Source organism: Sus scrofa, chromosome 16 (genome assembly GCF_054392235.1).
Source record: "Sus scrofa isolate SSC_HxYL_T2T_F1_AM1 chromosome 16, Sscrofa_HxYL_maternal_Yorkshire_Landrace_v2.0, whole genome shotgun sequence".
In the NCBI taxonomy this organism is placed as follows: Eukaryota; Metazoa; Chordata; class Mammalia; order Artiodactyla; family Suidae; genus Sus; species Sus scrofa.
In genome coordinates, this window is record NC_139398.1 from 67,424,749 (window position 1) to 67,451,257 (window position 26,509).

At 39.1% G+C, this 26,509-nt stretch overlaps 1 protein-coding gene and 1 non-coding gene across 3 annotated transcripts; both read left to right on the forward strand.

Annotated features, from left to right (window-relative positions):
- The first annotated feature begins 2 nt into the window (after window positions 1-2).
- PANK3 (pantothenate kinase 3) lies at window positions 3-26,507 on the forward strand. Of its 2 annotated transcripts, XM_085001808.1 has the most exons (8): window positions 3-95; window positions 7,645-7,997; window positions 9,640-9,747; window positions 11,705-11,958; window positions 14,288-14,464; window positions 15,468-15,591; window positions 18,566-18,691; window positions 20,526-26,507. In XM_085001808.1, exons 3-8 carry the CDS (start codon window positions 9,730-9,732, stop codon window positions 20,574-20,576), a joined length of 750 nt encoding a protein of 249 aa, XP_084857934.1. In that variant the 5' UTR covers window positions 3-95; window positions 7,645-7,997; window positions 9,640-9,729; the 3' UTR covers window positions 20,577-26,507. The 2 variants fall into 2 exon arrangements, with proteins under 2 accessions (XP_084857934.1, XP_003134120.1); XM_003134072.5 differs by lacking the exon at window positions 9,640-9,747.
- Window positions 15,879-15,960, forward strand: MIR103-1 (microRNA mir-103-1). The gene has a single exon (NR_038502.1). It is a non-coding gene; the product is annotated as a microRNA mir-103-1 (primary transcript).
- Window positions 26,508-26,509: the final 2 nt, after the last annotated feature.

Genomic DNA, 26,509 nt, shown 5'->3' on the forward strand with positions numbered 1-26,509 from the left:
CCAGTCTCCGCCACTACCCTCTGCGAGTCGGACCCGAAGGCTGCCTCTCCTCTCTTAGGCCGACGCCATGAAGATTAAGGATGCCAAGAAACCCTGTAAGATGAGGGCTTGGGCCTGTCGGGTTGGGAGGGCACGTTGGGCCCCGTCTGGAAGCCTCTTGGCGGAGGGGCCTGGTTCGAAGTCGGTCGCTCCCGGTCGGCGCCCTGCACGGGATGGGGGCGGAGGGACTTTTTGAGCACTCGGTTGGAGGCTCACTCCCCATCCTCGCACCGGAGCGCTTGCCGCCCCCAGGCCTTTCCTCCCACTTCCTCCTCGAGATCTGGGAGGGAAAGGGAGAATTTTTTGTGTCGGGTTTTGCCAAGCAAGACGAGATCTACCAGACAGCGTTCCCAGTTTTCTCCGAAGTTGAAAATGGTTGGTCACGGATGTCAAATTGCGCGGGGACATTTGCCACCACCTTTTTTTTTTTTTTTAAACTGATTTCCGAGCTTTCTGCTTGTGTCCTTGAAATCTCGGTGGGTTCCTAGGAGTTGTCATTGTTGTTATAACTGAGGCTTTTAAACACACGTGTGTGGAACATACAGTGGATAATTGCCCTGGTTTGTTTTTGTTCCGAGTAACTACTAGTTCAAGTTTGTCTTTTAAAAAACACAAGTAAAGGTTAAAGTCCCTCGTATTCCCGCCAGTCAGAGCTTGCCACTAGTAATATTTTGGTAGACTACTCAAATAGAGATTTTTTTCTAGGACTTGATAGCATGTACTTTCAAAAAAAAGTTCTTTCCATATTTTAGGACAGTGGATCAACTTTTATTTGCTTCCTTTTGTTTTTAGCCTTTTCAAAACCTTTTGCTCCGGTAAGTGGAGTATTTAATCACTCGGCCTTTGTGGCTGTCTTACTTGAAATACATTCTTCTAGAGGAGCTAGGAGTGCTTTTAGCTTAGCACTGTATTGGTGTTTTGCCATATTACGGTGTCGTGTGATCCTCCTTACAGTTTTAGGAAATTTGCTATAAACCAGCACCGATATCAGCTTCGTGCGGACAGGTTTCTCGAAAACCTCCACGGAGAGGCCACATCCCAGCACTCTGAAAACTGCTCTTATTTAAACGTGAGGTAATCTGGTCTTAACTCTGCTGAGGAAATTGAATTTATTGCGCCCCATAGTACCTTCTTCCAAGGCTGCACCCACCAATTCTGTTAAATGAGGTTCAGGGCTTACTCATGGTCCTGTGTTCTTCCTTTTGCACCTGTAGGGCATACTTTAAATACTTAAAGAATCACAAACCTTGCTGATCTGGCAGTTTTACCTGCCCATTAAAACCTTTTTTTTTTAAATGATAGCTAAAGAGTTCTTGCTCAGGAGTCTGTAAAATAGTGATGTGAAGGCTTAAACTACAGTAATATAGAAACACTTCTAATTTGCATTTGCTGAATTAAATGAATCTTGAACAGATGCAGTAATGTAGAACAATTGGACATGTTCCCTCAACACATACGTTTTCTCTGCTTGTCTTCAGAGAGTTTCCTTTTAGTAAAATGAGTTTAATTATGGCAAGCGTTCTGACCCTTATGGTATTTTATTTTTGCAATGACAGTGATTTGATTTGAACAGACTTGTAATCAGTTGTGGATACCATGTCTGTCAAAGGTATTTTATATCTAGCAAAGATAACATTTAAAAGTTATAAACTGTAGATTGAGAAATAAAAGAACACCTATATTTTAGAAGTAATTTGCTTATTACTACATTGTGTTATGTGTTAATGTTAAAATGGAATTATGCTGGAAAAAAAGTCAGCTAATGTAATTTAGAAGTCAGAAATAACATTTTCCCCTTATATATAAAAAGTGAATTTATTGTCTACTCAATTCTTTATAGTAAAAACAAAGACCATCTTGGTTTTTTGTGGGGGGGGTGGGCAAGAAAGTATTGCAGTTATGAACTGTCGTGGAAATATATGTGTGTGTGTGTATATGGAAAGTGCTGTTTCTGATATTTTAAACCATTCAGGTTAGCTAAAGATGCATTTGTTTTGTTTTTGAGTTCTTGTTCAGGGCTTCTTTTTTTTTTTAGTAATTATAAATAGTGAGCACTTAGTTTGTAAAGCACTATCTTTACATGCATTGCAGATTGAATCCTTAGAGCAGCACTAATAACTAAAAGCTGTTTAAAAACAAGTGAATTGGTCTTCACACACTTTCTTACAGTTACTCACCTAAATGTTAGAAGACATTGCTTTTTGATACATCACTAATATATACTAGCTTATAAACCAGATGCATGTATTTAACCAGAAAATAAGAAAAGGAATTGGCTTCATGCGCTAGATTGTATAACTGAAAAATGAGCATTTGAAATGATGTGTTCGTTCAGCTCCAGAGGAGAAATGAAATCAAACATTAACCTAATGAAAATTTTTTGCTAGAACCAAAACAGTTGGCAATGTTTTCATTACCCTTACTTCTGTTTTTCACACTACCTAAGTAGATAGTAAAAATCTAAACAGTGATAATTCCTCTGTACATCCACTGACATGATGTTTTTAAGGTAGAGGATTTTCAGCTTTTGTTTTGCTTACCTGTGTGCATGTAACATGATTAACAGGTGATAATAAAAGATAAGTGTGTGAGTTTGTGTTTTCTTTTTTTAATTTGGTGCCATGTACATTTGGGGTCCTGCTTGGCCAATCCAAGCAGTAAGGTACCTGAAATTTTTGTCAAGACCAGGAAGAAGTGTGTGGCATGTTTGCGCTGTTTGCATCTATGTAATTTGATTGGCCTGTTTTGTAAATTGAATATTACTTAAGAAAGATCACTTCCAGTAAATAGTGAAGTGTAGTTAGAGATGGTAGTTTCTAATTCCGCTTAGAGGTAACTAATTTACAGAAAGGGAGAAAAAATTTTTCTTATGCTCTTCTGAGGAATTATACTGAAGGTATGAAGATGGTTTATTTTCTTAGTCTGTTTTAAAACAGAATTTTTACTTTTCTTTATTTATTTTTTGCTTTTTAGGGCAGCACCCACAGCATATGGAGGTTCCCAGACTAGGGGTCCAATTGGAGCTGTAGTTGCTGGTCTATACCACAGCTACAGCAACACCAGATCTGAGCCCCACCTGCAACCTACACCACAGCTCACGGCAACACCGGATCCTTAACCCACTGAGCGAGGCCAGGGATCGAACCCACAACCTCATGGTTCCTAGTTGGATTTGTTTCCGCTGTGCCACGATGGAAACTCCCCCAGAATTTTTATTTGGAATGCAAATTGGAAGAATGAAATTGTCTATATAACTTAAACCATATCTAAAATTTATCAGCGCATATGCCCATTTCACAATTTTGTTCCTCAAAATAATCCACTAATATTTAGAACGTTTTGAACATTTGTTTTCTCTTTCTGTTAAAGAACCATTAAATCCTGGTTTAGTGTTGTATCTCTTCCGGCCAGTAGCAATTAAATAGTTCTTTAATGCTTCTCCCCTAGTCCTTACCAACACTTAACAAGATACCAAACTTTTTATAACATAGTTTGTTAGAAATTAACTCTCTCCTCTCGTGGCTAGATTATCTTCTGTTTGATCATTTAAAGGGGGATCAAATATGTTGGTTTCTTCTTTTGCATACATAATCTACCTGGTAAGAAAGATAATTTCTTGGTAGTACTCTGCTTATGGTGGTTCTGGATATTTTTGTTACTTATGCAGAACTAATGGCTGCTCTCTTAGGCTGAGGTAGGAAATAAAATAGGAGCTATATATACATATATTTTTTTTTTGGAAGGCCAGACAAAAAGATCCTGAAAGATTCTAGAAAATGCTCAAAGTTTGGAGAAGGTAGTGTTTATTTGCAGTTATCAAAGTACTTGTATTTATGGTATGTGTGTTTAGTTCTTTAAATGTATTTTGGTTCTTTTCTTTTCCACCTTGATAGTGGAGAGTTTTATTCCCAAAAGAATGAGAAATGTTTAGGTTATATGTAGGAATTAGGCTGCTTAGGCAGTGGTGACCTACTTTTAACTTGTCCCTTGTCTGGAAGCAGCAAAACTGTAGATACAGAAATTTGCCTAATTTCTTTGAAAATATTTTTTTATACCTCATGGAATCATTAGTGGGCCTATGGTTGTACTTAATAACCTCATATTTTTATTATAAATCAATAACGTTTGAGCTCTGGGCCCCTTACCCCTCTTATTTTGGTTATTGACAAAATAACGTGCATAATTATTTGTTTTAATGCAAAGGAAGTTAGATCACTTACTCTAAAAGAAACGAGTGGATCATAATTAAGAATATGTGTCTTCTGTGTTCTTAATGCCTCCCACATACTTTTTGAATGGTGATTATTTCTCTGGCATGAGGAGATGAATGCCAGAACTCTACTGTTGAAAGGATCTCTATGCAAAAGAAGGGACTTAGAATGTTCTAGTTTTGTATATTAATGGTTACTAAGAAATTCATGGTCAGCTATACCCTTCCTTTAAGAGCATACAGCCCTGGGAGTTCCCATCATGGCTCAGCAGAAACAGTCTGACTGGCATCCCTGAGGACTAAGGTTCATTTCCTGCCTCACTCAGTGGGTTAGGGATCCGTCTTTGCTGTGAACTGTGGTGTAGGTCGCAGATGCAGCATGGATCTGGCATTGCTATGGCATAGGCCAATTAGACCCCTAGCCTGGGACCCTGCAGGTACGGCCCTAAAAAGACCAAAAAAAAAAAAAAAAAGCATACAGCTCTAAGAGAACAGGCTAGGTATGAGATTAGTCTTAGATGGCCTCCATTGAGACAATTTAGTTTCTTCAGCATCTTAGTTTATACAAATCTATAGATGGGGAGTTCTTTTTTTTTTTTTTGTCTTTTTGCCTTTTCTAGAGCCACATCCACGGCATATGGAGGTTCCCAGGCTAAGGGTCTAATTGAAGCTGTAGCTGCCGGCCCACGACACAGCCACAGCAATGCCAGATCCGAGCCCTGTCTGCGACACACGCCACAGCTTACGGTGTTTGGCAACACCAGATCCTTAACGCACTGAGCGAGGCCAGGGATAGAACCCATAACCTCATGGTTCCTAGTTGGATTCATTAACCACTGAGCCGTGATGGGAACTCACAGGGAGTTATCTTGTGCAGTAGGGTTAAAGATTCAGCATTGTCACTGCAGTGGTGCTGGTTGCTGGTATGGCTCAGGTTTGATCCCTGACTTGGGACTTGGCCACAGGTATGGCAAAAAAAAAAAATCTGTAGGTGACAAAAGCACAGTGTCTGTTTGGGGTCTTGATGCAATGGCCATAACTTTCCAAAACATTGTCTTAAGTAATTTTTTTTTTTTTTTTTTTTTTTTGCTTTTTTTAGGGCCACACTTGTGGCATATGGAAGTTCTCAGGGTCAAATTGGAGCTGCAACTGCCAGCCTACAGCACAGCCACAGCAACACAGGATCCAAACAAACCACATCTGCGACCTACACCACAGCTCATGGCAACGCTGGATCCCTGACTCGCTGAGCAAGGCCAGGGAATGAACACCCATCCTTGTGGATACTAGTCAGATTCATTTCCTCTGCGCCACAATGGGAACTCCCTGTAATTTTACTTTTTAAAGGAAATTTCAGTTTGGCCCCACCCCTGGCATGTGGAAGTCCCCTGCCAGGGATAGAACCCTCATCACAGCAGTGACAAGGCCACCAGGGAACTCCATCTTTGTGAGGATTGTCTTTAATGTAGATCTGGATCTGCAACTAGAGTTTCAAATACAAAAACAGATGAACTATTTCTCCAGCAGAAGATAATAAGAATTGTTCCTTATATTCAGTATCATTTACTAATTTCAGTGAATGTAAATTCTGAAATAGGGAAAGGTATTGATGCTTTCTTGTTGAATTGTGTATTCCTGGTTCCTAATGGTACGTACATATCAAATAAGTATGAATATTTAAGAAACAAAGTAGAATTTTGGAGGGAACTAATTTTTCTTGACAATGTATACATCAAAAACTAATACAAGGAGTTCCCGTCGTGGCGCAGTGGTTAACGAATCCGACTAGGAACCATGAGGTTGCGGGTTCGGTCCCTGCCCTTGCTCAGTGGGTTAACGATCCAGCGTTGCCGTGAGCTGTGGTGTAGGTCGCAGACGTGGCTCGGATCCCGCGTTGCTGCTGTGGCTCTGGCGTAGGCCGGCGGCTACAGTTCCGATTCGACCCCTAGCCTGGGGACCTCTATATGCCGCGGGAGCAGCCCAAGAAATAGCAACAACAACAACAACAACAAAAGACAAAAAATAAAAAATTGATTTTTAAAAAAAACAACTAATACACATGTTCGGCATTTTGTAATCTATATATCTTTTTTTTTTTTTTTTTTTTTTTTATTTTCCCACTGTACAGCAAGGGGGTCAGGTTATCCTTACATGTATACATTACAATTACATTTTTTCCCCCCACCCTTTCTTCTGTTGCAACATGAGTATCTAGACATAGTTCTCAGTGCTACTCAGCAGGATCTCCTTGTAAATCTATTCTAAGTTGTGTCTGATATATATCTTTTTTTTTTTTTTTTGGTTCTTCCTGCAGCATGTGGAAGTTTCCAAGCCAGGGTTCGGATCCACGCCAGCCACAGCATTGGACCCACACTGCTGCAGGGACAACACCAGATCATTAACACATTGCACCACAAGACAACTCCTGTAATCTATGTATCTTAAGTATTAAATTATTTTTGAGTTTCTGTCATGATTAAGATCTTAGAGAATAGGGAGTTCCTTTGGTGGCTCAGTGGTAAGGAGCCTGACTAGTATCCATGAGGACAAGGGTTTGATCCCTGGCCTTGCTCAGTGGGTTAAGGATCTGGTGTTGCTGTGAGCTGTGGTGTAGGTTACAGACTCAGTATCCAATCTGGTTGCTTTGGCTGTGGTGTAGGCCAGCAGCTGCAGCTTTGATTCAGCCCCTAGCCAGGTGTGGCCCTAAAAAGAAAAAAGAAAAAAAATCTCAGAGAATAAAAGCAGACTTTTAAGGAAACTAATATTCAAGAGGTCAATGGCTTTTCCAGAGTCTTAGAGCTCAGTTAGTGAGAGGGCACCAAGTCCCAAATACAAATGCTGCTACCTGCTCAGGCATGCCTGTCCCCAGGTAGACTTCACCTTCCACATTATCAGCAGCTAATTTTGTTAACCAGATGCAGTAAAGAAGCTTAGTAAGCTTAATGAGCAAAGGAAAAGAGTTCTTTTTAAGGAGGTACCTTTCCCTTGGGTTACTTGAAGTGATTATAGGCTGATTTTATTGCATTAAAATCTTATTTGAAACATTTTCAGCCCTAGGTGATGACCTATTATTAAAACTAAATTGGTCCACATTTTCCCAAATCTCCTGGGGCACATGATGAATATGTAATAAGTGGAAAGGAGTGCCTGCCAGACCAGGAGTTAAAAGGCCCTGGTCCAGCTACAGGTCCCCTAGGTTATGGGTTTTTAAAAAATATACAAAATAACACTTTGAAGGGAAAAGGGTTAGTTGCACATAGAAGATACATCTTGCCTCATAGGTATTATTGACTGAATGCATGATTCAGGGTAAATAAAGTTTGGCTGATTGTAAGTTTCTAGTTTGCATTTCCAAAATCAATATATATTTTCATTGACTTATTTTTTATCCACAGCTTTCCCATGGTTTGGCATGGACATCGGGGGAACTCTGGTAAAGCTCTCATATTTTGAACCTATTGATATCACAGCAGAGGAAGAACAAGAAGAAGTTGAGAGCTTAAAAAGTATTCGGAAATATTTGACTTCTAATGTAGCCTATGGATCCACTGGTATTCGAGATGTACACCTTGAACTGAAAGATTTAACACTTTTTGGCCGAAGAGGAAACTTGCACTTTATCAGATTCCCAACCCAGGACCTGCCTACTTTTATCCAAATGGGAAGAGATAAAAACTTCTCAACATTACACACGGTGCTATGTGCTACAGGAGGTGGTGCTTACAAGTTTGAAAAAGATTTTCGCACAGTAGGTATCTCAGAGGTGAAAATTGATTCCCATTTTCTTCAGTTTCTAAAATACGAGGCTAGGTTTCTTTCCGGCAAGTTTCTTAGGTTATTATTATCTGTTGATAATAGAGGAGGTATGTATTCATGACTTGCTTTTGATTGGACCATTTAAACATCTTTATGCAATGAGTAAAAATGGGCCAGAGTTGAGCCTGTTGTACATAATATGGTAAAACCTGCTGAGTTTGGGAACTGGTACAAAGTTACAGTAAAAGCAGACTTCAGTGAATTTGTCAGTGTGCAAAGCCAGATATAAATGGAGCTTAAAATATTTTCACTGTGCGTTTGCATGTTTTTTTGAGTATTATCCAGTCATCTCTCCTAGGGCCTCCATCTTCCCAAACCCCAAAAGTATAGTTGATTTACAATGTGCAGTTTCTGCTTTACAGCAAAGTGACCCATATATATATATGTATACACACACGCACACACATTCCTTTTCTTATATTATCTTCCGTCATAGTCTATCCCAAGAGACCAGGTATAGTTCCTTGTGCTATACAGTAAGAGCTCATTGCTTATTCGTTCTAAATGTAATAGTTTGGGAAGTTCCCATTGTGGCTCAGTGGTTTAAGAACTGTCTTTTATCCATGAGGGTGTGGGTTCGATCCCTGGCCTCACTCAGTGGATGAAAGGATCTGATGTTGCTGTGAGCAGTGGTATAGCTCACAGACACAGCTTAAATCTGGCTTTGCTGTGGCTATGGCGTAGGCTGGCATCTGCAGCTCCAGTTTGACCTCTAGTCTGGGAACTTCATATGCTGCAGGTATGGCCATAAAAAAAAAGAAAAAGTAATAGTTTGTTTCTACTGACCCCAGCCTTTCAGTCCATCCCACTCACTCCACCTCTGCCTTGGCAATCACCAGACCTTTATGTCTGTGAGTCTGTTTCTATTTTGTAGATAGATTCATCTGTGCCATATTTTAGATTTCCATGTATAAGCGATAACATGGTATTTGTCTTACTAGTATGAAGATCTCTAGTTCTATCCATGTTGCTGCAAATGGCATTATTTTGTTCTTTTTTGTGACTGAGTATTCCTGTGTGTGTGTGTGTGTGTGTGTGTGTGTGTGTGTGTGTGCGCGCGCACGCGCACGCTTGTCCCCTCTTTTTTTTTTTTTTTTTTCTTTTAGGGCTGCACCTGTGGCGTATGGAAGTTCCCAGGCTAGAGGTCAATTTGGAGCTACAGCTGCCAGCCACAGCCTCAGCAACAAGGGATCCAAGCCACATCTGTAACCTACACCACAACCACAGCTCACAGCAGCACTGGATTCCTGGATCCCTGACCCACTGAGCGAGATCAGGGGTCAAACCCAACTAGTTGGATTCGTTTCCACTGTGCCACAATGGGAACTCCATATATGTATCACTTTATCCATTCATTAGTGAACATTTAGGTTGATTCCTTATCTTGGCTATTGTGCATAGTGCTGCTATGAACATACAGATGCATGTGTCTTTTTGAATTGTAGTTGTGTCTGGATGTATGCCCAGGAGGGGGATTGCTGGATCATATGGTAGTTCTATACTCAGTTTTCTGAGGAACCTCCATACTGTTCCCCGTAGGGGTTGTACTGAAACCTGTATCTTTTGATTAATAGACACCTGAATGAAAGTCCTTACTGCCCCTTTTTCTTGGATTTTATATACTGTCAGCCCTGCCTGTTGCTATCTCGAAGAGCATTATTTGGATGTGGCAAGAGGATCATGTAAGCATTGATTTATGTGCTGGTAGGGGTTTGCCAAGCCTCCAGTCCTTCTCATTAGAATAAAAGATTTAAAAAGTTGGTATTTGGATCTACTAAAATTTGTTTCCCTTGAAAAGTTGGATGGGGACCATTTAATTCTCAAATTTATGTAAGAAAAGTCTGTAAAAATCATAAGCAGTCACTTACGGCTCATGTAAGTGAATCTCTTGTAATTGGGGTGGTTTAAAAGTCTCAAGTTTTTAGGAGTTCCCGGCGTGGCACAATGGTTAACGAATCCGACTAGGAACCATGAGGTTGCAGGTTCAATTCCCTGGCCTTGCTCAGTGGGTTAAGGATCCAGCATTGCTGTGAGCTGTGGTGTTGCTTGCACACGCGGCTCGGATCCTGTGTTGCTATGGCTCTGGTATAGGCCGGTGGCTACAGCTCTAATTCGACCCCTAGCCTGGGAACCTCCATATGCTGCGGGAGTGGCCCAAGAAATGGCAAAAAGACAAAAAAAAGTCTCAAGTTTTTACTAAAAATTTTTATGGTGAGTAGTACTGATTTGCTAAGTTTTTTAAATCATGTGACCATAAATTTCATGAATTTGAAACTAGTTTGTTTTGATGTGTGGTATTTAATTCTTGCAGTATTCTTGCCAAAAGCAGTGTCCTTGAAACCAGCTCACTTGGCTGTTGGAAATACTATTAGCCAGATTATAGGGTTTTAATTTTTTTTTCAAAGAAGTACTGATTTTTTTCTTTCTTTTTTTTTTTTATCTTTTTGTCTTTTTGTCCTTTGAGGGCTGCACCCTCGCCATATGGAGGTTCCCAGGCTAGGGGTCTAATTGGAGCTGTAGCTGCTGGCCTACACCACAGCCACAGCAACACAGGGTCTGAGCCGCGTCTATGACCTATACCACAGCAACCTACACCACAGCTTACGGCAACGCTGGATCATTAACCCACTGAGTGAGGCCCGGGATCAAACCCACAACCTCATGGTTCCTAGTTGGATTCATTAACCACTGAGCCATGACGGGAACTCCCAAGAAGTACTGATTTTTTTTCTAATGATGTTTTATAATATTTGTTTTTGTTAGTGCTCAGTCATTTCTTGAGCTAATATTTGAGCATCTAGTGTGTATCAGGTATTGTGTTAGGCACTCAGAACTCAGCTAGGAATAAGATTATATATCAGTAGGTAGATCCTCTGGTACGATCACCAGAGCATGGTGACGTAGTTAGTACTAAATGCTTGTATGTTCATAGATTGACCATGATTTCTAAAGCCACAAATGCTAGATTGATATGGTATGTTTTATTGGAGAATCAAATACCGTAAGTGGTGTTGCTGTAGTGACATAACTTTCCAAGATGCTAAACTACTCAAACAAATTCTAAACAATAAAAAGTGCAGTACTTCTCAGTTTATATGTTGGTTGCATTCCTGGTAAATTTAGTATATACTAATACCATGTAGAAATACCTTATGTTTATGTAGGTTCAGATAGTTATAAACAAATTTTCATACTGCTGACAATATCTGTCAGAACATTCAGAAATAATGCAGGAAGGTTTTAATTCTTTGTTTTGCACAACTGCCCCATCCATTGCAGATGTCCGGCACCCCAGGTCCCTGCCCACTAAATGTTAGTTTGGTTCCCCCCCCCCACCCCCCCCCCACCCCCCGCGCCCTTCCTCATCTTTGTGAGCACTAAAATGTCTCCACAGATTTCCAGAATGCCTACAGACGTAATACCACCACCACAGAGAACACACTGGACTAAAAGAAGTCCCTAAGAGACTGACAAAAAAGAAAACAAATGAAAATATGGGGAGACATAGATGATTTTGAAGTTTTGTAATGTTTGTGAAAATTATATAGCATAATTGAGTCAAGTATTTTGAAAGCTGTCCTTTGTTGACTTTATAAAATAACTTTTGGTGGTTTTTTTTTTTTTTTTTTTTTTTAATAGATTGGAAACCTCCACCTGCACAAACTGGATGAACTTGACTGCCTTGTAAAGGGCTTGCTGTATATAGATTCTGTCAGTTTCAATGGAGAAGCAGAGTGCTATTATTTTGCTAATGCCTCAGAACCCGAGAGATGCCAAAAGATGCCTTTTAACCTGGATGATCCCTATCCACTGCTGGTAGTAAACATTGGTTCAGGAGTCAGTATTTTAGCAGTCCATTCCAAAGACAACTATAAACGAGTAACTGGGACAAGGTAGTAACCTTTTTTTTCTTAACCGAAGCATAATGGTTCATACACAGAAAATATGAAATCTGTACATTAATGCTAGCTTCATCAGAGAAATAATGTATATTGTGCAATAGCTAAAAAGGTAGATGTGTAAGTATTACTGTGTTGCAGATAATGTTTTATACGGCATTTCTGTAAAGACTCTTAATTGTTTATGTTTCTTTCAGTTAGCTTCAGTTGGCATCAGAATTTCCATAAAGATAATGAATTTTTATCTGGAATGATTCCAATAACATTTTTATTTTCCAACCCATTTTTCTCACTTAAATAGATATAGTTAGGCCTAAAGCTTGCTAAATGTGTATTTGAGTCACATTTAAGTGGTGTATTGGACGACATTGTAATTAATTCTCAGAGGATGATTAAACGTGAGCTCTTTTTTACCTTAAATATGAATGTGGAATGAGATTATAAAATTTTCCTTATGATTCTTATATGTACTTTATCAGCTTTTAAGGAAGCCGGAGACTTATTTAATTGAAGAAGAAAAATTTTAGGCTGCTTTAAATTTGATTTGTATAAAAAACCCAACTTCAGGAGTTCCCGTCGTGGCGCAGTGGTTAACAAATCCGACCAGGAACCATGGGGTTGCGGGTTCGATCCCTGCCCTTGCTCAGTGGGTTAATGATCCAGCGTTGCTGTGAGCTGTGGTGTAGGTTGCAGACGCGGCTCGGATCCCGAGTTGCTGTGGCTCTGGCGTAGGCCGGTGGCTACAGCTCCGATTCAACCCCTAGCCTGGGAACCTCCATATGCCGCGGAAGCGGCCCAAGAGATAGCAACAACAACAACGACAAAAGACAAACAAAAAAACAAAACAACAAAAAAAAAAAAACCCAACTTCAAAAAGACAGAAATTCAGTTTGTTAACTGAATTTCAGCAGTAATTCAGAAGTAGAACCTGTTTTGTTTTGTTACTTTTTAGGGCTGCACTTGGCTGCATATGGAAGTTCCAGACTAGGTATCACATCAGAGCTGCAGCCGCTGGCCTATACCACAACCATAGCACCACAGAATCCAAACCAAGTCTGCAACTTAAATGCCACAGTTCATGGCAGTGCCAGAACCTTCACCCACTGAGCAAGGTCAGGGATCAAACCTGCATCCTAGTTAAGTTCACTACTGCTGAGCTACAACAGGCACTCCAGAACCTGTTAAAAATTTAGATGAGACTAGGGAGCAAAGGTTTTGATGTTAAGGGATTAGGGTGACATGATTTTCATTCTTGTAAGCATATCCAAAATAATATTAGAAACAAGTATATGTCTTTTTTTTTTTTCTTTTTATGGCCGCCCCTGCAGCATATGGACGTTCCTGGGCCAGGGATTGAATCAGAGCTGCAGCTGAGTCCTACACCACAGCCACAGCATCACCACATCCAAGCCACATCTGCAGCCAATGAGATCCTTAACCCACTGAGTGAGGCCAGAGATCAAACTCACATCCTCATAGAGACATTGGGTCCTTAACCTGCTGAGCCACAGTGGGAACTCCTAAATTTCTACCTTTAACATGATGATCAGCTTGACATAAATTTTTTTTGAGTCATTGGAGAGTCATGTAAATATTAATGTACCACATTGAATTGATTTCAGCCTTGTCAGCCCACGTAAACTGACCTTTCACGAAATTATTTCCTGGAAACCATGTATAATTAGAATTTTTCTCTTTTTGTCTTTTTTTTTTTTTTTTTTTTTTGTTGTTGTTGTTGTTGTTGCTATTTCTTGGGCCGCTCCCGCGGCATATGGAGGTTCCCAGGCTAGGGGTCTAATCGGAGCTGTAGCCACCGGCCTAGCCAGAGCCACAGCAACTCGGGATCCGAGCCGCGTCTGCAACCTACACCACAGCTCACGGCAACGCCGGATCGTTAACCCACTGAGCAAGGGCAGGGATCGAACCCGCAACCTCATGGTTCCTAGTCGGATTCGTTAACCACTGCGCCACGACGGGAACTCCCAGAATTTTTCTCTTTTTAATTCATGTGGTATTAGCTTTTAACATGTTACTTTTTCACACACACAGGGACAATTGTTTTTTAGCAATTACAGAGTATAAGGTATCAGGTGAAGATACTAGAAGATATAAAAGGTCTTCTGTGTCATGTTGTTTCCATGACAAGATTTTTTTTCTTTTGGTTTAGTCTCTTGACAGGTTTGGTTTTTCTATGCGTTTTTCTTAGCTTTAACAATGTTTTGTATTCATGTGTTTATTGAATAAACGAGGGCCCCATCTTTTTGCTTAAGAGAAAGAGTACACTGTGTATATGGAACTTACCAAGCTTCTTTATTTTCTTTAGCCTTGGAGGGGGTACCTTTCTGGGTTTATGTAGTTTATTGACTGGCTGTGAAAGTTTTGAAGAGGCTCTTGAAATGGCATCCAAAGGTGACAGTACCCAAGCTGACAAGCTGGTCCGTGATATTTACGGAGGAGACTATGAAAGATTTGGTCTGCCTGGTTGGGCTGTGGCATCGAGGTAAGTTTAACATTTACGTTGTAACTAAAGTTGCTTATTTAGTTTTTAGAGGGCAGTATATCAGGAAGTTTTAAGGGGGCTCCTCATCCAGTTGAGTTCTAAGTTTTGAACATTCATGTGGTTTTAAAATCAAATATACTTTAAGAAATCTCCTCTTAATGCACTGTAGGAAACTGTTTTTATTCACTCTTAAGTATCCTTCCACTGTTTCTCTATGCAAAAAGAAAATATCCTTATCCTCCCCTTATAGAAGGTAGCTTTTAGAAGGTAGCATTTCTATACCATTATATAGCATACTGTATACAGTCAGCTCTCCTAATCCATGGTTCTGCATCTGCGGAGTCAGCCATCCTCGGATTCAAAACATTTGGGGGGAAAAAGTCCAGAAAGTTGCCAAAAGCAAAACTTGAATTGCTGCCCACAGGCAACTATTTACACAGTATTTATGCTGTATTAAGTGTTAAAAGTAATCTGGAAATGATTTAAAGTATGTACATAAGTTATGTGCAAATACTACATCATTTCATACAAGGGACCTGAGCATCTACAGATTTTGGTATCCGAGGAAGGTTCTGGAACCAATTCCCTGTGGGTCAAGGTGGATGATTATAATCTGAATAATCATCTGAGTATAATCTGAAGTATATAATCTGAGTATAATCTGAAACAGCAATGTATCCTAGTCTGTTTGACTGCATCTCTTTTTTTCATTTCCTGCCTTTCCTCTCTCCCTTCCACCTCCCCATCTCCTCCCACCCCCTTTTCTTCCCTCCCTTGTTAACAGCTTCATGGTATTTCATTGTGTGGCTGTATCATAGTTTGATGGATGTTTGGGTAGTTTGCAGTATTTTGCTATGTGCAGTTCACTGAGTCTGTAAAATAACCTTGTACGTGTATACCTTCTTCTGTACATGTGTAGGTTTATCTGTAGGCTCTATTCCCAGGATGTATGAAATGTTGCTTGTTATCAGCAGATTTGATTTTGTTTTTCATTTCTCTGCAGTTTTGGGAATATGATTTATAAGGAGAAGCGAGAATCTGTTAGTAAAGAAGATCTAGCAAGAGCTACTTTAGTTACCATCACCAATAACATTGGTTCTGTGGCACGAATGTGTGCTGTTAATGAGGTAAAAAAATTTTTAGTTATATGAAAAATGTGAGTTGCTAACTACCAATTGTGATACTGCCTTGAAAGAAAGTAGCAGATGATTCAAGTCAGAAATATGGATAGAGATTTACACTTCCTATTTATCCAGAAACCTTTTCAGAAATACACAATCTAAATGTCTTGAAGTTGAAAAAGAAAATTCTTTCTAAACCATAAGACATTTTGAGGTAACTAATTATGGAAAGTAGGCTGTTGTTTTTTTTTCCCCCTTTTGCTGTTAACCTTACATTTGATTAGTGAAGTTTGCTTACTGCCCTCGGCTTCTTTACAGTGCTGCCTTGTTGCATATGGATCAAGCAGCATTGTACAGGGCTATGAAGGCACTGAGTCCTGCTCTTCACACGAAATTGGAGTGATTGATGTATACTTATCAAAAGCATGTTCTGCTGCATTGACCTTATAGTTGGGCTATTTCTATTTGAAGACGATATACAATCTGCCTTCATATGATAGACATTTAACTTTTATAAATATCAAATACTGTACAAATGAGTTGGGAGTTTTACTTTTTGAAGGAATCCTTCATTTGTTTGTTTATTCACTGAAAAAATACTTAGAGAATACCCACGTGCCAGGTATTGTTCTGGGCCCTTGAGATACGCTAGTACAGAAAAAAAAGATCCCTGACTTTGTAGAACTTACAGCCATTCAGGTGATGTGTAAATAAGTAAATTGTTTAGTAAGTATTGGGTGATCAATGCTATTTTTTTTTTAAAAAAAAGAAAAGATGAGAAGAGAATTGGGAGTAGACCCAAGGGGCTACTTGCTTACTGAGTTACTGAGTAGTTAAAGGAAGGCTTTATTGAAAATGTTGACTCTTAGGCAAAGAGTTGAAGGTAAGAGTCATAGATGCAGATATTTGGGGAAGTGGAGGCTCCATCAGAGAAAACAACTGTACAAAGACTCAAATTAATCCTCTGAATTATCTTTTGAGTTTCTTAGTAACAGTGTAGTAAGTTAATTGAGGTGAACTACGTTTGGGAAATATTTTACTTTCTGGTGCTGGCAGTAATTGGGGACCTTTTTTGTTAGCCCTGTAAATCCAAATTTTCACTGGCCAATTGATTTAATGGGTTTTTGGGGGAGGGTTTTGGGGTTTTGGGGGGTGGTCATAGTGAAGCTATGCAGAAATTCTTGGGTTAGGGATTGAACTTGCACCACAGCAGGGATCTGAGCCGCTGCACCACAAAGGAACTCCTGATTTAATAGTGATTAAGGCCATAGTTAACACTCTTCAAACTAATTGTGCAAAAATGGTATACTCAAAAGTAAATACATTACTGTGAGGGTAGAAATAGGTTTTCTGGAAACTCAGACATCATTTCCTCCATCTGTGATTTCCTAATCTTAGAGGCACCTAAGGAACCAAATTAATGAGGAGAATCTTAGCGGAGAGAGTGACTTGATGAGTTAGGTTGGGGCCAGGGAATGCTGGACGCCTAGGGGTTGGGTGGGCATGCCTCAGCGGTGCTCTCCAGCTTTGAAGTCTGAAGTTGAGATCTCATTGCTGCACACAAACTACAACATGCTGGCCCAGTTTACAGCTTTTTAAATTTTTATTTATTTATTTATTTTTGTCTTTTTGCCTTTTCTAGGGCCACTCTCGAGGCGTATGGAGGTTCTCAGGCTAGGGGTCTATTTGGGGCTGTAGCCGCCGGCCTACACCAGAGCCACAGCAACACCAGATCCGAGCCACGTATGCGACCTATACCACATCTCATGGCTATGCCGGATCCTTAATCCCCTGAGCGAGGCAGGGATTGAACCCATAACCATGGTTCCTAGTCAGATTCATTAACCACTGAGCCACGACGGGAACACCTTTATTTTTTTGTTTTTTTAGGGTCACACCCACGACACATGGAGGCTCCCAGGCTAGGAGTCATGAGAGCTGCAGCCGCCAGCCTCTACCACAGCCACAGCACCATGAGATCCAAGCTGCATCTGTGAACTACATACACCACAACTCAAGGCAACGCCAGATCCTTAACCCACTGGGCGAGGCCAGGAATCGAACCCATAACCTCATGGTTCCTAGACTGATTGGTTTCCGCTGCGCCACGACGGGAACTCCTACAGCTTTTTTTGAAAAGTCCTAAACACATTTAAAATACTTTCCCTTGGTTTGTCTCCCTATATCTCATCAGTAATATTTCTCCCAATTACTTTGCTTAAATGTATTTAATCGCTATTTTCAAAAACAAGTCTCATCTATACTTAAATAGGGTCTTTCCAGAATTTTTTAAAAATTAGTTGCTACTTTTTAGAGCAGTTTTAGGTTCACAGCAAAATTGAGTGGAAAATACTGAGTTCACATAAGCTCCTGACCCCACAGATGCACAGCCTCTCTCTCCTAGTGTCAGTATCCAGCGCCAGGTAGTCAGTGAGTGAACCATCATCACCTTAAGTCCATAGTTTCCATTTGGGCTCACTCTTTCTTTTTTCTTTTTCTTTCTTTTTAGGGCTGCACCCACAGGTTATGGAAGTTCCCAGGCTAGGGTTTGAATTGGAGCTGTTGCTGCCAGCCTATGCCGCAGCCACAGCAGTGCAGGATCCAGGCCACATCTGTGACCTCTACACCACAGCTCACAGCAACGCTGGATCCTTAGCCCACTGAGTGAGGCCAGGGATTGAACCCGCATCCTCAAGGATGCTAGTTTACTAGATAGGGGTTTATTACCACTGAGCCATGACAGGAACTCCTGGGCTCACTCTTAGTATGCGTTCTCTGGGTTTTGACAAGTGTAGTGGCATGTTCTGAATTAATTTCTAAGCATTGAGGACTGTGGAGGTATATACTGGGAATGTAGTAGGCACTAATAAAAGGTAGTAGTGGTTTACGGTTATAAGTCGAGTCTCATATGTAAACCATATGGAATTGTAAAATCTACGTGGTAATTCTTTTTTCAAGTCATTTTCTTCTCTTCTTTTAGAAAATAAACAGAGTTGTCTTTGTTGGAAACTTTTTACGTGTCAATACTCTCTCAATGAAACTTTTGGCATATGCACTGGATTACTGGTCAAAAGGTCAACTGAAGGCATTGTTTCTAGAGCATGAGGTATGATATAAAAATAAAGTTTTGTGAATTTTATTTTAATTTTTTTGCTGTCTAGGGCCATATTTGTGGCATGTGGAAATTCCTAGGCTGAGAGTTGAATCAGAGCTGCACCTGCTGGCCTACGCCACAGCCACAGCCACAGCAAGGGCAGGATCTGAGCCATGTCTGCAACCTGCACCACAGCTCATGGGAACACCTGACACTTAACCCACTGAGGGAGGCCACAGATCGAATCCACATCCTAATGGATACTAATTGGGTTTGTTACCGCTGAGCCACAACAGGAACTCCAAATTTTGTGGGTTTTATTTATTTATTTTGCTTTTTAGAGCCACACCCATGGCATGTGGAGGTTCCCAGGCTAGGCATCTAATTGGATATACAGCTGCTGGCCTACACCACAGCCATAGCAACACAGGATCTGAGCTGTGTCTGCGACCTACTCATTAAGTATGGGGGTTGCTTATGTACTTAGTGGATTTGTTTTGTTAAATAGTATATTGTTTTGTTTGTTTGTTTCTCCCCTGAGAGAACAAATGTTAAATGTGAACAATGAAAAAATACATAATCTAGAAGTGAAAAATCTTAGTCTTCCCACCACAGCCTCACCCTTCGTTGTCACTGCTCTCTCTATGCAAATCAGAATGTGTGCTCTCTTACAGCTCTACCTTAAATGCCCTCTACTGTAGGAATGGCAGATAGAGCCAAAGGAATTCTCTTCAGGAAGGGGAGGGGAGCACAGAATTGCTATAATAGTCCCAGGAGCTTTAGCATCTAGAAGCCATACTTTATAAAAATAGGTCTTTCAGGAGTCCCATTGTGGGGTGGTGGTTAACCCGAATCCAACTAGGAACCATGAGGTTGCAGGTTCGATCCCTGGCCTTGCTCAGTGGGTTAAGGATCTGGCATTGCCGTGAGCTGTGGTGTAGGTTGCAGACGCGGCTCAGATCCTTTGTTGCTGTGGCTCTTGTGTAGGCTGGTGGCTACAGCTCCGATTCGACCCCTAGCCTGGGAACCTCCATATGCCTCGGGAAGTGGCCCTGGAAAAGGAGAAGAAAAAAAATGTCTTTCAAAGGTGTATATATATTGAAAATTCAGGGTTGTTTTGTACAATAGCTGATAACATAAATTGGTTGCTTTCTGTATAAATGTTTTTAAATAGATTATACTCAAATTTGTGTTTTTTTATTTTTTTTACTTTTGAAGTGTGAATCAATTGTCTTTAATTTTATTTTTAGAAATATTTTTGGTAAGTAGGTGTCTCAGGGCTGGGTTGGGGCCCAAGGTGCAAGGAACCCCTGTGCTTAGTGAGTAGCTGGAGCTTGGAGACATTACCCCCTCATCTGGGTCGTTTTTCAGATGTGTTTTTGGGAAGCTGCTTTGGTCCTTAGAAGTGAGACCTGAGAAGCTTCTTTTAGCTCTGGGTGAGTTGTCATGAGGGTCAGTTGAGGGAACCTTGGAAGAGAGGGCCTTATAGGGCAGAAGACTCACTCTAGGTTTATATTCTATGTAGTGCATATTTTTTACTAAAATGTCACCTTAAAAACATTTACAAAGAAAGTTCTTTTTCTGTGGCCAGGCAGACCCCTTCTTAGGAGTTGGCTGCTCCTACAAACCCAATCCACAGATGTGTTAGGGATGTTTGGGAAGCACTGTGGTGCATCCAAACATTTGTGGGAAGGGATGTGTCCGATTCTAAGGGAAAAATGATGCTCAGGTTCTCCAGCCCTGAGACAGGAAGCAGCAGCCCAAATTTGTGTTTTAATAGGGGTTACTATTACATGCTAATTTGAAAGTTTACACTACTTTTAACAATTGTTTTCAAATTATACAGGGCTATTTTGGAGCAGTTGGTGCACTTCTTGGGCTGCCAAATTTCAGCTAAAGCATCAGGTTTCTCTGCTAATAAATATTCAAGAAGAACTGAAAACCAGAGGCATTATTACTGCATTATTTGTCACTGGGAACCAAAGGATAAAAGAGTAGCACTATTCTTGTTGATTTTTAAATGTCAGAGTGGTAAGCTGCTAAATGTTGCCATATTAAAAAGAGAGAGCTCCAGAAATGTGAAGTATTTCTAGTTGAAATGTTTTCCCTTTTGTATATAGCCAGTGTTAAATCCTTAAATGCAATACAGCCTCTTAATTATTGAGCTTCCTCTCAAAATGGTTTTCTACTTATTTTATGTAGCCAACATTGCAGTACTGTATGTTCAGAAACAAATCTTAATGTCTCAGAAATGTGAGCTCATGAAAATAACTGATTCTGAATATTCGTTATGGAGTCTGTTCTGTGTGTGTTTTGGTTACTAGTAAGTGTACAGTAACATACCATGTATTAGTGAAGTGGGAGTTCCTGTCGTGGCTCCGCGGAAACGAATCTGACTAGTATGCATGAGGATGCAGTTTTGATCCCTGGCCTTGCTCAGTGAGTTAAGGATCTGGCATTGCCACGAGCTGTGGTGTAGGTTGCAGATGTGGCGCGGATCCTGCGTTGCTGTGGCTGCGGTGTAGGCGAGCAGCTGCAGCTCTGATTTGACCCCTAGCCTGGGAACCTCCTTATGTCTCGAGCGCGCCCTAAAAAGACAAAAAAAACACCAAAGTGGTAATCGGAGATGATCATTTTCATGTGATTTTAGAAATGTTAAGGCAATATTAATTATTCATTATTGTTTTCCAAACATATCTTCTCCGAAAAAGCATGTTTATGTGGTCTTTCCCCAGTAGTATAAGCTTTTTCAAATGCCATAATTTAATTGAACTACTACTATTAAACATGAGTCTGAATTTTAAACTGAGTCCTAGAAAATGCACATAATTGGTGATAATGCACTTTTTGTATTTTGAGTTAATCACCACATTTACAAATGTTTAATCATTTTTTATTATTTGAAAGTCTGTTCAGTGAGGGTCCAGGACTATTCATATGGAGTATGATTTATGTTGATTGGTAAGGTTCTGTGCTCTTTCTACACCACGTTTATTTTAGGCCCAAACTTAGCCATCTCTGTGTAATTAAGTCTGAACCATCAAAGATAAAGACTTTCTTCTACTTTGAACAGCAGCAATTCATTTATTCTAAGTGGGTGTTAGGGACATCTTAAAGATGAGTTGTTTTGAAACTGGGAGTCTGAGGCAGTGTTGCAGAATTAAAGGATCAGTGTTTCGTACATTCTGGTAATAAGAGCATTATAGTTCCAAAATTTCTAAATTATTTTGCCTTGGAATTTATTCTCTACTTTGAAATCATTTTTTTATAATGTTAAAATTTTTTTCAGATTGACTTTGGCAGTAACGTCTTGGAGGTCCAATAATTCAGCAGAGTTTTTTGAGACTGTTACTTATGGTGTAGGAAGTTGAAAGACTTGGGAATATAGGTAAAAATACCATTAAATTACCAGTAAATCTGGATGTATTTTGAAGAGCTTAAAACTTACTTGTATTTAGGAAGAAAGAAGTATTATGATGTAGTTTTACAGAACACAGTTTTTTGCTCCATAGAGAACAATTTTAGTTGATTCTCAAGAGGTGCTTGATAAAGACATTTCTCCTTGTCATTTTCAAATTTTGTGCTCAAATACTTAAGTTCAGTTTTTTTTCTAGATAGACATATGAATAATAAGAGCAATGTTTGGGGGGGAAGCATGTGAAGGTAATTTTTTAGAATTTGGAATATTTGGAACTTTGAATTCATGTCAGTTATTTCAATATTTTTCATTTTGAAAACCTATAGTGACTAAACATTTCTTCAGTGTTTCCATTTTAGTGACTAGATAGTACAGACAAAAGCGATCTGTTCATTTTAGAATTTTGTGATTGGGGCATCTGTACAAAAAGGTTTTATTTTTAAATAACTTCAAGTTTTATACCTGTGGTAAACTGTATATTAGCTATTATAGTTTTGGGGCTGTCTTTAAGAAAGAAATGGAATGGTGAAAGCATTTATAAGTTAATTTGATCGGTACTTTGGTTAATTAGGGACTATAATTCATACTTTTGGTCTTTTGAAGCTGAAATTACCTGGTCAAATGCATGTGAGGTGAACAACTATCTTACCACTGTTGCTCTCAGCTTTTCTTTTGTACAATCCAGAATTACTGGAGTAATTCTAATAAGTATTTCTAGTAAGAACATGGAATTGTGATGAAGGCTGCCAAGATTCTGTTTTTTTTTTTTTTTTTTAATGAATGATCTCAAGAAAATGCTTTTAAACGTACAGCGGTTCTAATTAATCCCAATTATCCTAATGCCTCAAAGCTCTTAGGTTCTTGAACAGTGCTGTGTAGTAGAAATATCTATGAGCCTCATGTAATTTCGTGTTTCCTAGTAGGCACATGTAAAAAGTAAAAGGAAACAAGTGAAATTCATTTAAATTATATTTTTCTGTTTACCTCGCATATCTGATATATTATTTCAACATGTAATCAATATAAAAAGTTATTTATGAGTTTTTTGTTTCAGCTTTTTTTTCCCTCTCAGTACTTAAGTCTTCAAAACTGGTATATATTTTACACTTAGAGCGTAATTCAGTTTAGACTGACCACATTTCAAGTTCTCAGTAGCCGCATTTGTGTAGACAGTGTAGTTTCTAGAATTAGCTCTTTAAAATCAACACTATCATGTATTCATTAAAGTTTTATGAATATGGGCTTTTTTTATAAGTAATGTTAGCAAGGAGACCTTATAGGAACCTCTTCTTCGTTGAGTTCTCTACACACAAAGAGGAGCTTCTTTATAACTTTACGATTTCATTTTCATTTCGAAAAACCCACTATAACATTTTCAAATGCACAGAGCACCGTCAGTTTGTTCGGGGCTTGGTAAAGAGCACGAGGGCTAGAAGGTCCCGCTACTGCTTCCAGCACCCCTTCCCTCAGAAGATTGCCTTTTAAACTGGAGACTTAGAGAACAAATGGCCTTCAGTTCTATTCCTCAACTTCTCCAAAGACAAGTACTAGTAGACTTCCTTGCCTGTTGACATGGGCACTCCTTGCTCAGCTACCATAGTTTAAATGAGTGGACTCCTAGTTTAAGTGTCAGTGGTACCTGACAGTCCTTCTAGAGGTTCACATTATTTGCCAAAAATTAGACTCTAAAGGTTTCTTGGTTTTTGCTTGTGCACGTGTGATTATTGTAAGTACCAGTTCCTGAAAGTCCCGTTTCTGTAAGAAAAATGCAGCTCAAAGGGAAGATGTTTTCCTCTTTGTCCCGCGGTACTCTTGCCTTCATTCTTGAGTAAAAAACCTAGCAAGGCAGTAGTCGCCAAATGTCCTTTATAACCACTCTGCTTGTTGTATGTAAAATTTCCCATATTTCGTTTAACTTTTTTTTTCTGTTGAGCACTTTATGCTTTTTAGTCTGTTGTATTTGAGAATATAGTTTAGAAATTCTTTCTCTTTTAAAGCCCTGTAAAAACCGATTAAGGATAATCACCGGAAAAATCAGTATGCATTATTTTGCATTTAACTTACTGTTCTGTGGTACACATAAACAAAATATTAGAAACACTGCATCTTTGTAATAATAGTCTTTGACCTTATTTAACGTGAGAGGTCCGTGATGTCATATTTTCCCAATAAGTTTATATTAGCATGTGCTTTGTGTATATTAACTGCCTATTATCAATATGGGAGACAGTTTTATGTTTCCTCTGAGTCTGCTAACCGTCTAGCAAGGACTCCAAAAAATGAGTAATTGGTTTTCTTCCTTTAAGGTATTTTCATAGCCTTTTGAAAATAATGTCCCATGAAAAGTAAACCATCCCAGCTTTTTGGCCATATCTAGATTGTGAGTAATTTCCACTTCCAAAAAGTTCAAAGGTCGTAAAGCAGTCCTGTGTTGGCGTTCTCTCTCTCATGTCTTCAGTGGCTGTAGGATTGTGACTGTGTTGTATTGGAAATAGCTGCAGCCACTGTTCTAACTTCTTTGAATGTTATTTTCTTTATTTATAAGATGAGGGTTTGATTTGTTAAGATGGTAAGTGACTGGATGATGGTCAGGATCCAGAGAAGGCCAGTTAGTTGCTCCATTCATGTCAGCATTTGAAAAGACAAAACAATTTCAGATATTTGGCGCCATGTTTTAGAGTTCATTTCATTTGTATACGTTGAGAGCTACTAGGTTTTGGATTTTCACCAAATCAATAGAATGGTATTAGTTATTCTCTCATTTGCACCTTAATCTACAAAGGTATTGAATTTTTATATTGCTATAACTTCAGAGTTATTTGGGCATTATTACAACTCTTCCACTGTACACAAAGAAATACACCACTAAATTTGTGGGTGTTCGAATATTATATATATTTGAGGTTTTGTTTGTTTTTTTAGTGGCCCTTCACTTTAAGCTGTTTCTTACTTCTGATTATTGTGGGTGAGGATCGATTTTCAGTTACCTGCAAGTGAGTTGAAATCTCATGGATTATAGTCAGCTATATCACATTTGATAAAGACCTGAAATACCTTTCTTCTTAGGATGACTTGAGAATAATCAGATTGGACACGTGTCTGGCATTTCCAGCTTACTCTTTATAATAAATATAACAATGAGTTGATATTGGGGCTTCGTGTGCTATGTAGTTGGTGCTGAATGATGTGTTTGAGAGGAAATCAGGTTTTTTTCCCCTTAAGAACAAAAACTAAAACTCTTTACATTCTGGCTCCTTCGGTAGTCAAAAGGTTATTTCTCTTTTCAAATTTTCAGTCTTCTTGCTGTAGCTGCCAGTAACTTTGTGTGTTACAAGAATTAACAAGGAATGTATTTTTCAGAGGAGTGAATGAAGTGAAAATTCAAGGTTTGAATTGTATAAATGCACAACTTAATTTCCAATCTAGGATATTGCTGATTTGTTTTTTCTGATGTTTCTTAACATCTTTCATATATTGCAGTACTTATAGTTCCAACAGCTTTCAAAGAAAACATTTCAGATATATATAATTTTAAAATTTACATATATGGTGCAGATAGTTTGAGATTATTGTGGTTTTACATCATATCTGAGTCATGGATCTCACACCTGGCACAGTTGGTAGTTGTTACAGGTATTTACCCATGTTGAAATTTGCCACTTTTTTGTAGAGGTGCCCTTTTCAATTTACAGCAACATTTAGAAACAGAAGATAACTTTATAGACTAACATCAACATTCTGGTTTCCTTGTCCCAGATAGAATTAATGGAATATGGGTATAAGTCAGGTAAAGCTGGTTTTATCTTTTTTTTTTTTTTTTTAACACATTTTGTGCTTTGACTTTATTTGAACTACCATGAAACTTAAGTTGAATGGCATTTGTCTTAATTCTGCCCCGTTATAGACCAAATATGCCAGATGTTTGTGTTACTTTTACTGACACAAGCCATTTCCATTTAAGTTGCCTTATTCTGTCTGTTGCATTGTTCTTGCCAAGTCTAAGCTCTGTCATGTTGGAATTCTTCTGACACTGAATCTGTGATGTAAAAATGTATGATGTGCTACAAATTTTATTCATAATAAACTAAGTTATAGCCTATTATAACCTATAAAACATTTCTTGTAAATTGTCTAATTTATTTTTTGATTTATGTACAGTTTCTTATGTAAATTTTTAAAATATTTGTTGTGGTCTATAAACATTCCCATTCTCTTTTCCTTAAGGCTTGTTTGCATGAAACGAACTTAGGTTTTGCTTCTTGTATGTGGCTATTAAGCCAACTTCCGTACTCCCTACCTTTTCTGTAGTTGAACTTTTTCTAGTTTTGTTCATGTTCTAGAATAATGTTAAAAGTCATGCTCTTTGTTTCCTACTTTGCAAATAAATTCTCTAAGTTGTTTACTATGTTATC